This window comes from Mytilus edulis, chromosome 4 (genome assembly GCF_963676685.1).
Source record: "Mytilus edulis chromosome 4, xbMytEdul2.2, whole genome shotgun sequence".
In the NCBI taxonomy this organism is placed as follows: domain Eukaryota; kingdom Metazoa; phylum Mollusca; class Bivalvia; order Mytilida; family Mytilidae; genus Mytilus; species Mytilus edulis.
This window is the reverse complement of record NC_092347.1, coordinates 14,191,713-14,207,201: the sequence shown is the minus strand read 5'-3', so window position 1 is coordinate 14,207,201 and position 15,489 is coordinate 14,191,713. Positions and strand designations below refer to the sequence as shown.

Genomic DNA, 15,489 nt, shown 5'->3' with positions numbered 1-15,489 from the left:
AGTCAAAATGTAAAACTTGAAACAAATTCAAATATTCCTTTTGTTGATTGATTGCTGTAGACCAATAGTTTAGAATGTGTTTAGTGTTTTTAAAATACCAAGGCAAATGTTGAAATTTCACACCTCTAACCATTTAAAGATAAATGATTTTAGATTGGTAGATAAATGGTTTTCATTGATACAAGATTGGACCTGATGTATGATAACTAAGTGATCATTTTCAGTGTGAATTGTTAAGTATAATAGGAAGAAAGCATTGTAATGTAATACATTGTCAGGTTACAATACAAAGGTGTTTCCTAGTTACCATAAGGTGGTCTAAGTTTACATACCATATATTTTTTTCACAAATGAAAGCTTCTGGTTTTATTATACAAATGAAAATTTAAATGAAATTTACAACAAAACTCCTTTAAATATATTTCTTTACATATCATTGTAAGCTCTATTGTGTATTGGGTGTATTTGTTAGATGTAGATGTGTAATGCATTGGCTACCTAACAACATAATAGGTTTCAATTATTTACAATCAAATACCAAAATGTCAGATTTCACCTTCACTAAGACTTTATAAAGTTCTTTAAACTTGTTAGAGATATTGTGCAATAAATATAAATCTATTACAAAATGTCCTAGAAATGTGTATCAAGTAGTATCTGTTTTTCTAAAGCAAGCTGTGAACTAAACCTTTTTTTCTGATTTTTTTATGACCTAGTAATAGCTTTTACCATGTTAAGATTGTCTTGTAACACACAGTATTTCTACTCTAGATGTATGCAACCACTTGATTAAGACAAAAGAAAACAGGGAGCTTATTTTCTGTCAATTGTCTCAATTCCTAAACCTTGGCAGAGATTTTCATTTATTCATCCTTTCACATTACTCCAAAATATGTCTGTGGTAACTATAAGCCATGCCGATTTTCATATCCATGGACATACAGGTGACTTTGTACAAGTGTTCACTGAGTTCAACAGTTTACTTATATATTACCATTTTATTTTTACAGATAGATAGCGTCCCCTCAGGGGAACAGAGGGACGAGATGCAAGGTTATCACAACGGTCCTGAGATGCAGGGCTATCACAATGGTTCCCTTAATTTCAGCCCACGACATTCACAGATCAAAAGTGTACATGATTCATTCAATTCTGGGGTGTTCCCAGATTCTGATAGTGGTTTCAGGTAAATAATATTAAAATATAGCAAATTGTGAAATTTATTTTGGAATGTGCGAAATAGTTCAAATAAAATTTAGGAACCAGTGAGTCAACTAAAAAGATTAAAGAAATAAATTTAAAAAGTAGATACAAGAATCTGACATGTTTATGATGATACCATGAATCAATAGAAAAGAGTCTCAACATAATTTATTCATTGCATGCTGAAAAGTATGCCTCTCTTTCAAGCATATCTTTTAAGTGGCAAAATTGCAAAAAGCTTCTGTACCAGAAAGTCTAAATAATTTGACCTAAAGGTCTATACTCATTTGAATAATTTTCAATATAACAGCTACCATTTTTGCATGAGTTATGTGAAGTCTTAATTAGCAGACCTTGTATGTAACTGATATTGTGTTACATACAATGATCTGAACCTTTAAAAAAAAAAGATATTTTTGCAAAGGGGGCACTCTTCAAACAACTGAAAATAATGAAACTACATTGAAAGAAAGTGCTCACATAATAAACATCATACAATGCTTAAAATATGTAATATATATATCTAATTTGTTTTCAGTTCTAGTCTAAAGACCAGAATGTATCCTGAAGATTATAGTCCTCGGGGAGGTTCACCAGATCCTGGTCCAGCTGCAGGACCCCTTGTCAGGGCCCGCTCAATGTCACGTCTCAACTCAACATTCTCATCACAAGACCTAACACCTCATGATCATCCATATGTGTTTAATCGATCGGTGCGCAATCTAAAAACAACGCTAGAAGACAGTGAAAACCGACGAGTGGTGTTGATGCACAAACTGAAAGAGGCACAAGATACTTTAGATGTAAGTTGTTACTGTACTTTCTGGTCTTTTATCCTAAAATGAAAGTTGTTGCCAACTAATACATTTTAAAAAAAGTAGTTATAGATCCTTAAAAACTTTTATTTTTTGGGATTTGCGGTTCCCTAATAAAGTTTAATCCGGAAACTATTGGGACCCACACATTTTTTCAATTTCTGCGTCTTATTTAATTTTTTCATTAATGTAATGATCGCAATGTTATTTGCAATATTATAATCCTGGTACCTTTGATAACTATTGCATTATGAACATAGGGTACTTTTGTAAAGAATTTGTATGTGGACTAGAAAGTAAATAAAAGATATAATGTGAATGGTATCAGTTAAATGCTAGGTATCCAATTGATATTCTTGTTATACCAAAATAAACCATGTTTACATTCCTTATATTGTAAAAACATTTGGTATACACCGTTTATTTGAAAATAAAAATCTGAAGATTTTTTTTTATGGAAGAGAATATTACATCTTATTAATTTAATATTTAGTGGACAATATAATTATTACAATGTGGCAGGAACATTTTATATACGACATACCTGATATGGTACGGATGTTCACTGTAAGTGCATTATTATTTCATATTCAGAATATATTTTAGAATGTCTCAAAAAATATTTGTATAAAAGCCGAGGATAATGTAAATTTTAAGAACCATTATGAAAAATATAGCATGCATATTTCATAAGCTACATACAGAATATAAATTATATGTATATTGTTCAGAGCTATCTTTCAAAAAAATAAATGAAAAGAAAATTCAGTTTGACATTTTTAATTCTTTTCTAAATGATTTTAGAACATGTTTAATGATAACTATAAGGAACAACAAACGCAGTTGCAAAAATACAAATTTTGAAGTTAACATGAATATTGAGAACAATGGAGATTTTTATCCTTACATTACACATGTTGATGAGTAGTAGAAAGTTGGTTGACACATGCAAGGTTGTTGTTGTTTGAAACCATAACTTATGATTACAAACAAATTAATAAATGACTTTATTTATTTTTCAGTTACAAAGTCAACGACTCAATAAAATAGAAAATGCTGCACGAGGGAACACAATCCTTGTTGGTGACCTGCAGTTAAAAGAAAGGGTAAATATTGTTTTTTTTTGCTTTTTATGTTAAATCTAAAAATAAGAAGACAGAGTTTGGTTGACACAACTCTGCACCAGAGACTAAATGGCATAGAACTTAACAACTATAGGTCTATGTACAGCCTGCATTAATGAGCAAAACCTATTCCACATAATAATCATCAAAAGGTCAAGAAATAACAAATGCAAAATAATTCAAATGCGAATACAATGTACTAACATTCTAAACGTCTGCAAGTTTAAGTTTTAATATAGAAATTTTTTATAAGACATATCATACAATCAGGACAGGGTTGGCTGAATAAGACATATCATACAATCAGGACAGGGTTGGCTAAATAAGACATATACAATCAGGACAGGGTTGGCTAAATAAGACATATACAATCAGGACAGGGTTGGCTAAATAAGACATATCATACAATCAGGACAGGGTTGGCTAAATAAGACATATCATACAATCAGGACAGGGTTGGCTAAATAAGACATATCATACAATCAGGACAGGGTTGGCTAAATAAGACATATCATACAATCAGGACAGGGTTGGCTAAATAAGACATATCATACAATCAGGACTATATGGGTATTGGTACTCTTTAAAATGTTTAACAAAATGCTGATGGTAACAAAATAGACATGGTTTTTTGATTTTGAAAAACTTGAAAACTGTTTTCATGATACAGACATCTTATTGGTTAATTTCATCTCCCTTAGTTCCTACCGTCTCTCTCGTCAATTGTAACTTATAAAATAATAAAATTCTTACCCTTTTTAATATTTCTGATATGGTTTTACAATGAATAGAGAAAGCAGTCAGTGAATGTAATTGTTATTGAATATAACATAACATTTCACAGAATTTTTATTGGTTATAAAGGTTAAGTCAGTCTATACAATATTTTCAATATCTTATACAGGAATACAGAAAGACAATAACCACTTTTGAAACATTAGAACAAGAAAGAGATTATTTGAAAATGGAAAATATTCGTTTACGGCAGGAAATGCAAGACAGGTGAGTTTTTAAAAAAAATCATTAAACTTTTTATTGGATTAATACTGAAATATTGCTATAAAATTTGGAAGAAAGGAAAAATCAGAAAAAAAATAATATAATTGTAAAAAATTAAAGACTTGTAAACAAATCAGATGAATAATTCTGAAAAATATCATTATGTTGGTGCAAAGACTATAACTAACATATAATATATGTCCTTGGTTGGTGTTATATTTTGATGACAAAACAATATAGACTAGAGCATACATTTGTTTCTTTTTGAATTTAAGGAATACTTTTTTTTACATGAATGCGCATAAAACACAAAATTTTCTACTTTTACTGTTTTGGTATAATCTCAATGAGTATTTTTCAAAATAAAAAAATTAACAGAACTAATAAATCTTGTTTTTTTTTGCTTTCAGGATAGACAAATTAGATTTCCAATTGAGGTCACTTTCAGCTCAACACCAAGTGACGGAGAATGACAATAATAAACGTATGGTGCTTTTAGAACAATCTACACAAGCTTTATCTATGTTAGAGAATGAAAATGGTAGATTAACTCAGGTGAGTTCTCAAGCAAATGTTTTTAGTAAATTGATTCTACCTCTGTGGGAATCTGGCTGAATGGTCTATGAAGTTCACTTGGAGTTATCACTTACCTGTCACCACTGATGTTGTGACTTTGTACATGCTTCAACAAGGTGTTTTCCATTTCAATATTAATTTCCTGGGATAGCCAAATATCCTGCTGACTATCAGCGTTTTTTAATGGGTGACTCATTCCGCCTTCAACCATGAACACCAACTATCAACCTACCACTATATCAATATATTTTATATATGAGATAAACAAAAAAAATTGATGTCTTGCCAAATTTGTTTTTTTTTTTAATTTGAAAGTTAGCTTTTGAATTTGTATATTCTTGAGGGATGCAATCACAACTGTTCCTTTTAAGTGATATTATTTTAAAAATTTTGAGACATAAAGCTGAGATAACAGAAATTATATATCTGAGTCTGAAATATCAATTAGTACACATCTAATAGATTGCATGTAATGAGGTCATAAACAGTCGGAGAAAATCATATCCTTATGTAATTCATTGGCTTGAATTATGACCTATTACTCCGGATAAGAGAAAGTCATCCTCTTTTAATGAAACAATTACATAACTAGTTTTCAACAAATATATTTATGTTATTTCATTTCCCTGATGGTAATCTGGTTTGCTGCCACAAAAAGTGGCATAAAGATAAACAATTAATCAATCAATCATATCACTGATCAAAGTTTTTTAACAGCAGTGTCTTTGATAAAGCTTGTTATATTTATTTTTCAGGATAAAGACACTTTGAAAAGAGAAATTGCTGTTTCTAAAGAAGCCATGGATTTAGCCAGATCTAAGTTTGAACCAATGGAAAAAGAGAATGCCACATTAAGGGTAGAGATCAAACATCTGAGAGATGTAAGTAATGTAAATCACCCCTTAAGTTATGTTCCTGATTTGCACTATAAGCATGCAAAAAATCCTTTGCTTTGTTTTTCAGACAAAATATGCAACTCTAATAGTAGATTTAACAAAGCTTTAGTTTGGAATATAAATATGTGATTAAAACAATACCAACACTTTATAGGAAGACCTCTTTGAATTTTGAATAGTTAAACAATTGCTGTACGGAACAAATGAAACATCAATTGAATTTGCAATGTTATACCTACAAGTCAATTTTTGTTTTTACTCTTTCCTTTTCAATATTGACCCTATATATTTGCACAGAAGAATAATTAATTGCTGATTAATATATATTTCATTTTTTTAAAGGAGAATGGAAACTTAAATAAAAGGATTGGTGAAGTATCAGGGCAGTTATCTGAACTGAGAAGTCTCACACAGTCCATGAAAGATGAAAATGAAAAACTAGCAGGCTCGTGGAAATCATTAGCTGAAGTATGCCTTATTAAAAAATATATGTGCAATAGATAGAAGATGTCTAAAGTGCTTAAGGTTGAATTCTTTTGTGAATTTATTTGGGTGTAAAAGCATTGATCGAAGTGCATTTTGAATGACGCAGAAGCATTCAATGCTTATAATTACATATTTTTACTAAGATCCTGAAAACATGATTTCTATCGAGTTTGTTCTTTCATTTACCTGTGCATTTTATTGTGGAAGCTTGTGTCATCATGAATGTTACATTTCATTTTGAAGTTAAGGACAATTTCAAAATGATGAGAGATTTCTGAGGGCCCTCATGGGGTTTTTGATTATGTGATTACTTGGCCGTTTTTTTAATGATTATTTGATTATTAAGCCAAATATTTCATGATTATTTGATTACCTAGGACTGTATTTTTAGTTTATGATTATTTGATTACTAAAAATAAGCAAATATTTAATGATTATGTGATTATATTGGCAAAAAAATGGTGATTATGTGATTACTAGGACCCCCCCATGAGGGGCCTCATTTCTGATAGTAATTCAAATTAGCTTTTTATAATGAAATATATATGTACGAAATTATTTCAATCTGAACATTTTTATGATTTGTATTTCATTGTTTTATGCCATTTTTGTACATTTGTTGAATTCTATGTCTGTCAGCGAGAAAGGGAAGGAACTAGAACAAAAGGATCAAATGATATCTGTCATGCTGTATTACCAAATGATAAACCAAAGCTTACATATGATTGATGCTTTATTCTCTATAAGTTATAATTGTAAATTGATGATTAATGATGATATAGCCCTAACAGTACTTTGTTTTTTGTATTGTTGATAACTGCTGTTTAATACTCTTTTTTTTTTTATCTTCAAGGAAAAACAAAAGCTGGTGAAACAGTTAGAGGTGTCTGAAGAAAAAGGAAAAGATTTGCAGTCAAAAGTAACTCTTTTTGGTGCTGAGAAAGACAGATTGTTTCATGAGAAAATGGACTCTAATAACAAATTACAACAGATATTAGTTAATAATGAACAGTTGGAAAGAGTAAGTTAGGGGAGATAATCTTACTTTGTTTCACTAATATTGAACTATTTGTATATAAGTTAATAAATATCCCTTCGAAAAAGTTATTCGAGGGAGATAATCTAATTTGTTACTTTTAAATTTTAGAATTTTATCCTTATTATCAAAATTGTTTCTTGCGTATACTATAAATGAATGTGTTTTTATAATGTTTAAATCCATTGGGAAATAAAAGATGTATATACTCAAACCTTACAGAACTTTAAATATGGAGGAATGGAAATATTTGAAAAATACTCATATAAAAAGATATTATTAAATGTATAGGAACATATCTGACAGATACATGTGGTTATTTATAAAATAAAAAGACAATGTAGTATTTTTTACCAACATTTACAGACGTATCTCATTATGTCTAAGGTATGCTTTTAACTTTTTATACGTTCAGTATGCCGGGAATGTACTTTTAAGATAGCTACTAGAATTTTTATTTGAATGCATCTACATGCTGTTATAATACTGGTAGTTTCATCATTGAAATTGTATCAAATTTCCTAGGGCCTTTCAAGGAATGTAGTTTTGGTATAATGTATATAATATTGGTTAGTCCTTTTATTCAAAAGTGTTTTGGTAGCTTCTATTAAATTTTATGCATGTTTGGTATAATTTTATTATGATAGGTTTTGTTTGAGGTGTTAGTTAAAGATGTTAAAAGGAAATATCTAGATCTAAATATGTTTGATAATATAAATTTTTTAATTTTTGCATGTATTTATTATTATGATATTTGAACCATAGATCAGTAACTTTTATGTGTTCTATATGTACTGTGATCTGATGTTAAAATAAAATGTCAAAAATTAAAGAGATTTCTGACTAGTCCGTAGGGGAATCATGTTGGGTCTGAATAGCACTGAATCAACTCTATACCACCTTGCTCTAGTATTGTGGAGCAAAGATTGAACTGGTAAAAATTAGCAACAAGTTATGAAATTTAAAATAATAATTGAAAACGGTACATACGAAAGTATTTATTGCTAGATTTCTTTCAGTTTATAGTTTTAATAAAGCTCATATCAAAAATATTAACAGAACGTATGTATAAGAATTGGTATTAAATATTTATAAGAATAAATTGTCACTTGTAGAAAAATAAAACAACTCTGTAACATTTAGTACTCTGAAAATTTCTATAGTTCCCATAATTTTATTTTAGACTAAATCAGTATTAGAAGAACAGATTCATGATCAAGAAATTGAAGTTTCAAGAGCCAAAAATATTGCCAAAAAGAAACAGGACCAATTTGTTGATGTTGAAGAAGAACTATTAGATTATAAAAAGGTATAGTAGTATACTCTGAACTTTTACAGATATTTGTACACACCAAATTATCTTTCAATTTATGTCAAACCAAATCTATGGGGAAAAACATTGAAATATGTTATAAACTTTATCTCATGAAAAAAACCCAACATAATTCTAATATTCTTGTACCTGTGTATTGAATTTTGTATTTTTCTTTTTATATGTCTTCTGCTGAATGAATAACCATGATCTAAGAGCTTACATATACTTTTATCCTAAAGTTTAGCAGCTAAAATATATGTTAAACACACCAAACTTTGAATATAAAACAAATCCTTTATTGTTCTTTGCTTCATATTAAAATCATTTTACAATGTTTCTTAAAGGCCAACCAAGACTTAGCATCAGAGCTGGATTCAGTGAGAGCATATTATGAGAGGTCTTTAGAACAGATTAGTACATTAGAAAGTGGTAAAAAAGTCACACAACAGCAGGCTGAGTTTGCTTTGACTGAGAGAGACAGACTGAAGGATGAAGTAGAGAAATTAAATAAGGTTTGTATAAAATAACGGGTACATAGGTTTTATTCTTCATCTTGATGTTTACATATTTACTGTTTCTACTGAATTGTTGATCTTTTTGTATTTTCTAATATAAGAATATATTGATAATTCAGAAATATCAAATTATTCTAAAAAAAAAATAGTACCAGTATACCATTAAAGAAGATCTCAGTGAATTGTTAACACATGTATTTATATTGATGTTTTAAAAGTATTTAAAAAGTCTTCAGCAAGGAACACCAAATATCTGAAATAGAAGCACATTCAAAACTTTTAAAAAAATTTCATGTACAGTTTTTGTGATAGATAGAAAGACAATAGAATATGTAGATATTTTAAAAGATCTCAGAAGGGAAAAATTAATATAAATTTGCCCTGATTTTTTAGTTGCATAGAATGTTAATCATGTTGGAAGAAGTTGATATTTCAACAAGTTTTAGGAATATTTTTCCTTTTATGAAACTTTATGTGTTTTACATATTTAGAGTGTAAGGAATAGAAACCTGCATTCTGCTGGTCCCAATGCCAAAGAACATTTTTCAGCTGGGCCTTCTTCTAGGGCAAGTTATTTCACAAAAATCTCCTGATTCCATTTCCCCTCATGGTGTTGTATGAAGTAGAATGGAAATTTACATAGATTTTTCAATTAATTAGAATTATTCTTGTACTCTGTTTCTTTGTGGTGTTTGATCCCCTTCAGTAATGCTTATAGCAGTAGAATTTCATTCAGATCAGATTGCTTAGCTAAATTTTGGTTTTAAAGGTTTTCCCCTGCATTACCTGTTAGCTAAGATTATGCAAGAAACTGATTTGTAGAAAATATTACAATTTAGAATAATATTACTTTTCTACTAATATTCTCAAATTTTTAAGCGGTTTCCTATTTGAGACTTGTTGAAGGAATATAAAATGTGAAGGAAATCTTTATTTATGGCGAAAATGAATTAGAAATAATCTTTACAAAATCTTGCATAAATCTTGGAACCATTCTCTTTTAATCAGGTTATGTAAGAGTGTGATAGTAAAAGAAGACCAGGATAATACCTGATTTTAATCACTTTTCCAAATAATAGTCTTCCTTTAAAGTGTTGTATTTTTCTTGGTATCTGTTTGTGTACAAACTTGCAATTCAAATTACAAAATTGTTTTCTATAAAATATTTGATTTGAATATATTATGACATGAAATGAAGTAACTTTCATGTCAGAAAAAAACATTCAAAATTAGTTATTGAAAAATTTGGTGTCTTCATTTCTCAACTATTATTATATGTTTAAGTAGTATTGGTGTACTTGCTAAGTGTGTGTAAATGTCAATTATGAATAAAATTGATTTCAAATATTCACAACGAAATTAATGAATCCTATTGCATTTATAGTTATACAAAAATAAAACCCAACCACATTTGACTAGTTTAGACTGTACATGTGTAGTAAAAGTTGGTGGTGGTACTAGATGAAGAAATTTTAATCTTCAAATTGAATAGTGATTAGATTAATTTTATTTCACAGCATTTAGTAGAACTGAAGAAAATGGTAAATTGTGCTATTACTTGTTTAGATTTTTTCATCTGTATAAAATTAATATGTCAGATATATGGTATTAGGATTAATATTGAAATCTTAACTATTTATGACCATTGTGTGAACATAGAAATAGATATAACCAGTATGATGATGTGAAATTTGAATGAGGAACTAAAATATTTTAGTCGTAACATTAAACCTGTCTAATACCATGTTGGTTTTGTTTCTTTTCATGGTAATATTGCAAATAGAATTATTATGAGTATGTTATATTGGTATTCTATTTTATTGGCCAACATCTGACTATATTTGTTTTAGAACCTTTTCCACGCATGATTCTAAAATAGAACTAAAATGGCCGAAAGTTTTAATGTTGGTAATGTATAGCCTGAGAAAAATTCAAGCGATTTCACTAGACGTTTTTCTGTTTGAAACCCCTTGAAAAACTAATTTCACTATGGATGTGTATACCTTAAATCATTATCTTTAAGCAAATTATAAACAACATTGTTTTTATTGTAGTTGGTAGATAACAAAGCCAAAGAATATAAAAGGGAAAAAGAGGAGATTGAAGAAGTCAACGACAGTTTGAAGGTAATTTTTTGTATTTTAAGTTAATAGAAGAAGTTTCATCAGGTATATTTAAATGTCTTTTCTTAATTCTCTTGCGTTAATTTATTGATTGTAAAATATTTGGACGGGAGCTTTTGACTTTGTAAAATTGAAGAAATACTGCAGAATATTTTCACTTCTTAGTCAATGCAAGTAACATATATCTTTACATAGAATGGAATTTGAATATATATTTAGATCTTACGAAAAAGCTTCATGGGATTTGGTAGACTTGTGTTTCTATTAAAAGGGGAGATAATGTTGACTGGTTATATTAAGAGGAGATAATGTTGACTGGTTATATTAAGAGGAGATAATGTTGACTTGTTTATATGAAGGGGAGATAAATCATGTTTTTCAGAGTGAATTGAGACAGATGAGACATGATAATACTCTACTGGACAACAAAAATCAAGAATTAGAAACAGTAAGTCTAATATATATTCATATTAAAGATGCTTTATCAAAAATTGTATCACACAATATCATAGAGTTATAGAAATAGGAACACCACGGCACACAAAAGACGGAAACAGAATATAAAGTTGGATTAAGAATTTGTTGCATTAGTATATTTATCATTTCAACAATAAAGTTGAAAATGTTATCTGATTATTATTAAACAATAATACATATTTATTTGAATCTTTAGATCTATAAACGTAGAATGGTAAGAATTTGGAAAAGTACAGTTCATTTAGGGAATGTTTATTCAGATTTATTTTGTAAGACTTTTGTGTAAAAAATAAGTACGGAAATAGGAATAGAATTTAGTTTCATATATTCAATTATTTTATGTAGGAATAGAATGGTTAAGTTTATCGCTACTTTCTTTATGTATTTCACATATATACAGGATTAAATAGTGAATTAACCTTTTTATAATCAGTACAGGCATAGGTTGGAAAGTAAATCTAACCTTAGACAATCGGCAAGTTCTTTTGGCTTGGTGTGGATAACATTTTTCATGTCATCATCTTGAAACTATTTAATGTATCATATCATACAATCATTCATGAAGCACTGTAAGATATGTTTGAATGTTATAATTTGATCTTTGACATGCACATTTGACAATTAACAATACTTGGGTGAAATTTGTTAATCACAAATTGATTTTCACTGTAAAGCTTTAATTAAATTACATAGTATAAGCTCAGAACCATCAATGTTAACCTATGTGAGGCAAATGATTGGAAATATCAGTTTGTTCAGCAAGTTTCGCAATTTCCTCTGTAACTACTCGTCAGAAGGACTTAAGGGTATGTGATACAGTTTTGATCCCTTATTTAAATTTTTCTGACAATTTACATATAGGCTATTTTTTTCCTGATTAAATCAAATATGTAATAAAAAATATACCTTCATGCGCTACTTTTTGAGTAAAATGAGGTGCAAATTTTATATATTTGCTCAAAATTCGGATTTTTGGACGTATTTTTCCTTTTGACAGAAAAACACAACTTTTTTGTTTTAAAAGATAAACACAAGCTGTTTTTTGTAAAATCATTTGTTAATTTTGTTTTATATAAATGTCTGATATTTTTCATTATGATTGAGTGATGGTATGATGAGAACATCAGCCCATGCTACTTTTATTACTTGTGAAAATAATTTTGAAAGGGAAAGGTTAGAGATTTGGAAAACATGTGTGACTTTTATCATGTTTGCCTTGAAACTGATTTTAATTTGCTTCAGGTATTTTTATTTTGTTCTGTAGCTGGTGATACAGGGTGAAGCTTATGTCCTTTTTGGCTTCCAAAAGTAATTAACTTAAATTCATACCAGAAATTGGCCATATTTTTTTTTTAGTTACTTTAAGTAATTCTGATACACATATTCATACCATGTTCATGTTCATGACATGGACAGTTTCACATTTTTAAAGATTATAATTCAAATAATATGTTTTTCTTTTTTATAAATTATGTTTGTTTCCAATCTTCAAAGCACATTACATGTAATGGGAAAAGAACTCATTGAAAAAATTATTACATCAGTTTCTAAATTGTTTTTAGTAAAAATGTAATTTATTTTTGTTTATGCATCATTTTTTTCAGAAATTGAAGAAAGCTAATGAAGATTTGATGAGAGAAGCAACATCCCAACAACAAGAACTAGACACATGGAAGGATACATGTGATAGACTTACGGCTTCTGTCAGTCGGAAAGAAAATGAAATACAAACACTCAGTGATAGGTTATTAGATATGGAGGACTTGGTAAGAAATAGTTAAAATGTTATTACCATTGATATATGATTGAATAAAGTAGAATGTACTGCTACAGTCTTTGAGTATTGTTGTTTGGTGTGGCAATATTTGAGTTTGTTCATATGAGTCAAGAAGCTAATCTTGCCTGGCTAGTTAGTTAGAAACAAAATCATTTACAATTTCAGACGTCTAGATTGGAGGGCGACAATAAAGTGCTAAAGGATGAATGTGAGAAACTGTCAGAAGACCATGAGGATAAAGTCAAGTAAGTTATTAGATGTCATATTTAAAAGTTTTAGTAATCAGATTTCCAGTGAAGTGATTGAAGGAGAGGTATCTAGTGCTTTCTCTTCCATACTTTTCGGTTGAGAAATTAAAATAAAGTTGTCTTTTGATTATTTTGGTTTCCATATGTAGGATACATTTTGAATCAATAAGCAAGTATCCATGATTACAAATGTGTACTAAAAGTACATTTCAGATTTCTTTTTATGCCCCACCTACCATAGTAGAGGGGCATTATGTTTTCTGGTCTGTGGCTCCGTTCGTTCGTTCGTTCGTTCGTTTGTCCGTCCGTCCGTCCGTCCGTTCGTTCATCCCGCTTCAGGTTAAAGTTTTTGGTCGAGGTAGTTTTTGATGAAGTTATAGTCCAATCAACTTGAAACTTAGTATATATGTTCCTTATTATATGATCTTTCTAATTTTAATGTCAAGTTAGAGTTCTGACCCCAATTTCACGGTCCACTGAACATAGAAAATGATAGTGCGAGTGGGGCATCCGTGTACTGGGGACACATTCTTGTTTACTTTTTTGTTAAGTATTTTATGAGAAGTTTGAAATAATTTGATTTTAAAAAGAAATCTTTCTGTCCATCTTGATGCATCGTAAAATTATGATGAGTCTTATCAAACAAATCTTGTAGTTCAGGGGCACATATTAGACATCAATGTATAACTTGTGTTAACCTTTATTTTTCAGATTAAAAGATGAAAATAGGAAGTTAATACAAGAAAGGGCGGAGAATGAACAAATGATCAAATTATTAGAGACGCAAAAAGAAGTTTTAACAAAGAGTGTAAGAGACCCTGATCAGTTTTATACTTTGCTAGCACAAGACACGTCATTTTTAGACCAATCTTAGAACTGTTTTTTAAGCCAATCAAATTGCATTATCACAGTTTGCTGCTTAATATCATGTTATGGCTGTGGATGAACATTTAGAATATTTAATATTTACACTTGCATATAATTAGTTTTGAAGTATATTAGCATATTTATTTGAAGAAATAAAATATATGGGTATCTTAAATATTGACAATCATTATTTAATGCAAAGTTTAAGCTGTTTTCAATATTTTGAGAAGAAATGGAAAGCAACAAAAAAATGTATTTTAATTTAATTTATGATCTTATTTCAAGGCAAACAATATTTTAACTTATGATCTTATTTCAAAGCAAACAATATTTTAAGTCTTTTACTGTTTGTTGTGTTCTTGAAACTGAACTGTCCAATGGATATTACGATGTGTTTTTGGATGCTTGAAGACATATTTCAGAATGTCTTCTGATCGAAGAAGCATAAGACATATATATAACAAGCTTTGCAAAAATTTTCAAAATTTTCATTTAAAATCAGGACTTTATAAGCATGCTTTCTGCTTTGTTTGACTGAGCACAATCCTCCAGTCACATTTCATTATAATCTGTAACAATCATATGATCATCATAACATGTGTTTTATTACTAGAATCATTTGGTAGATTGTATGCACTCTTGCCAATATGTGTGCTGTTATAAGTATTTGAGAGGAAAAATATAATCAGAATTCGAAAAACAACATAGATTTTACTTCAACAGGAAAAAGGGCATTTTATGAAATTCTGAATGTCAACAGAATTAATAGAATATTGCAGATATTTGTATGTAGTCTTTGTTCTTCGTTACACTTTAACTTTCTTCTAAATCATCCTTAGAAGTATTGAACAAGTCAGTAATAAAATAAGTCTATATTTAATTGTTCATCATATCTTGTAAATTTTTTGCTAACCTTGCCCAAATGGTCATGTGAGCTGTTCTCTTCACTTTACCTTACCTTACACACATGGATGCAGGGTAAATTTAATGTAATTGGGTACAACGTGACAGGACAATACATGTTCAGAAAGT

The 15,489-nt window shown here is 29.2% G+C and overlaps 1 protein-coding gene across 38 annotated transcripts in view; it reads left to right on the top strand.

Annotated features, from left to right (window-relative positions):
• Positions 1-15,489, top strand: part of LOC139519030 (uncharacterized) — a 67,215-nt gene that overhangs the window by 16,265 nt on the left and 35,461 nt on the right. For 25 of the 38 annotated variants that reach the window (XR_011663504.1, XM_071310768.1, XM_071310749.1 and 22 more), the window contains 15 exons: positions 1,011-1,186; positions 1,742-2,006; positions 3,041-3,124; positions 4,047-4,144; positions 4,552-4,696; positions 5,473-5,598; positions 5,956-6,081; positions 6,953-7,120; positions 8,319-8,444; positions 8,795-8,962; positions 11,020-11,091; positions 11,471-11,536; positions 13,170-13,331; positions 13,508-13,587; positions 14,302-14,398. Coding sequence is in view for 37 of the 38 variants with exons in the window: in XM_071310768.1 (XP_071166869.1) it covers positions 1,011-1,186; positions 1,742-2,006; positions 3,041-3,124; positions 4,047-4,144; positions 4,552-4,696; positions 5,473-5,598; positions 5,956-6,081; positions 6,953-7,120; positions 8,319-8,444; positions 8,795-8,962; positions 11,020-11,091; positions 11,471-11,536; positions 13,170-13,331; positions 13,508-13,587; positions 14,302-14,398 (1,959 nt within the window). In the remaining variant the exon portion in view is untranslated. Of the gene's footprint in view, positions 1-1,010; positions 1,187-1,741; positions 2,007-3,040; positions 3,125-4,046; positions 4,145-4,551; positions 4,697-5,472; positions 5,599-5,955; positions 6,082-6,952; positions 7,121-8,318; positions 8,445-8,794; positions 8,963-11,019; positions 11,092-11,470; positions 11,537-11,998; positions 12,041-13,169; positions 13,332-13,507; positions 13,588-14,301; positions 14,399-15,489 lie in introns of all 38 variants that reach the window. The other 13 variants (XM_071310766.1, XM_071310763.1, XM_071310747.1 and 10 more) reach the window with 1 other exon arrangement.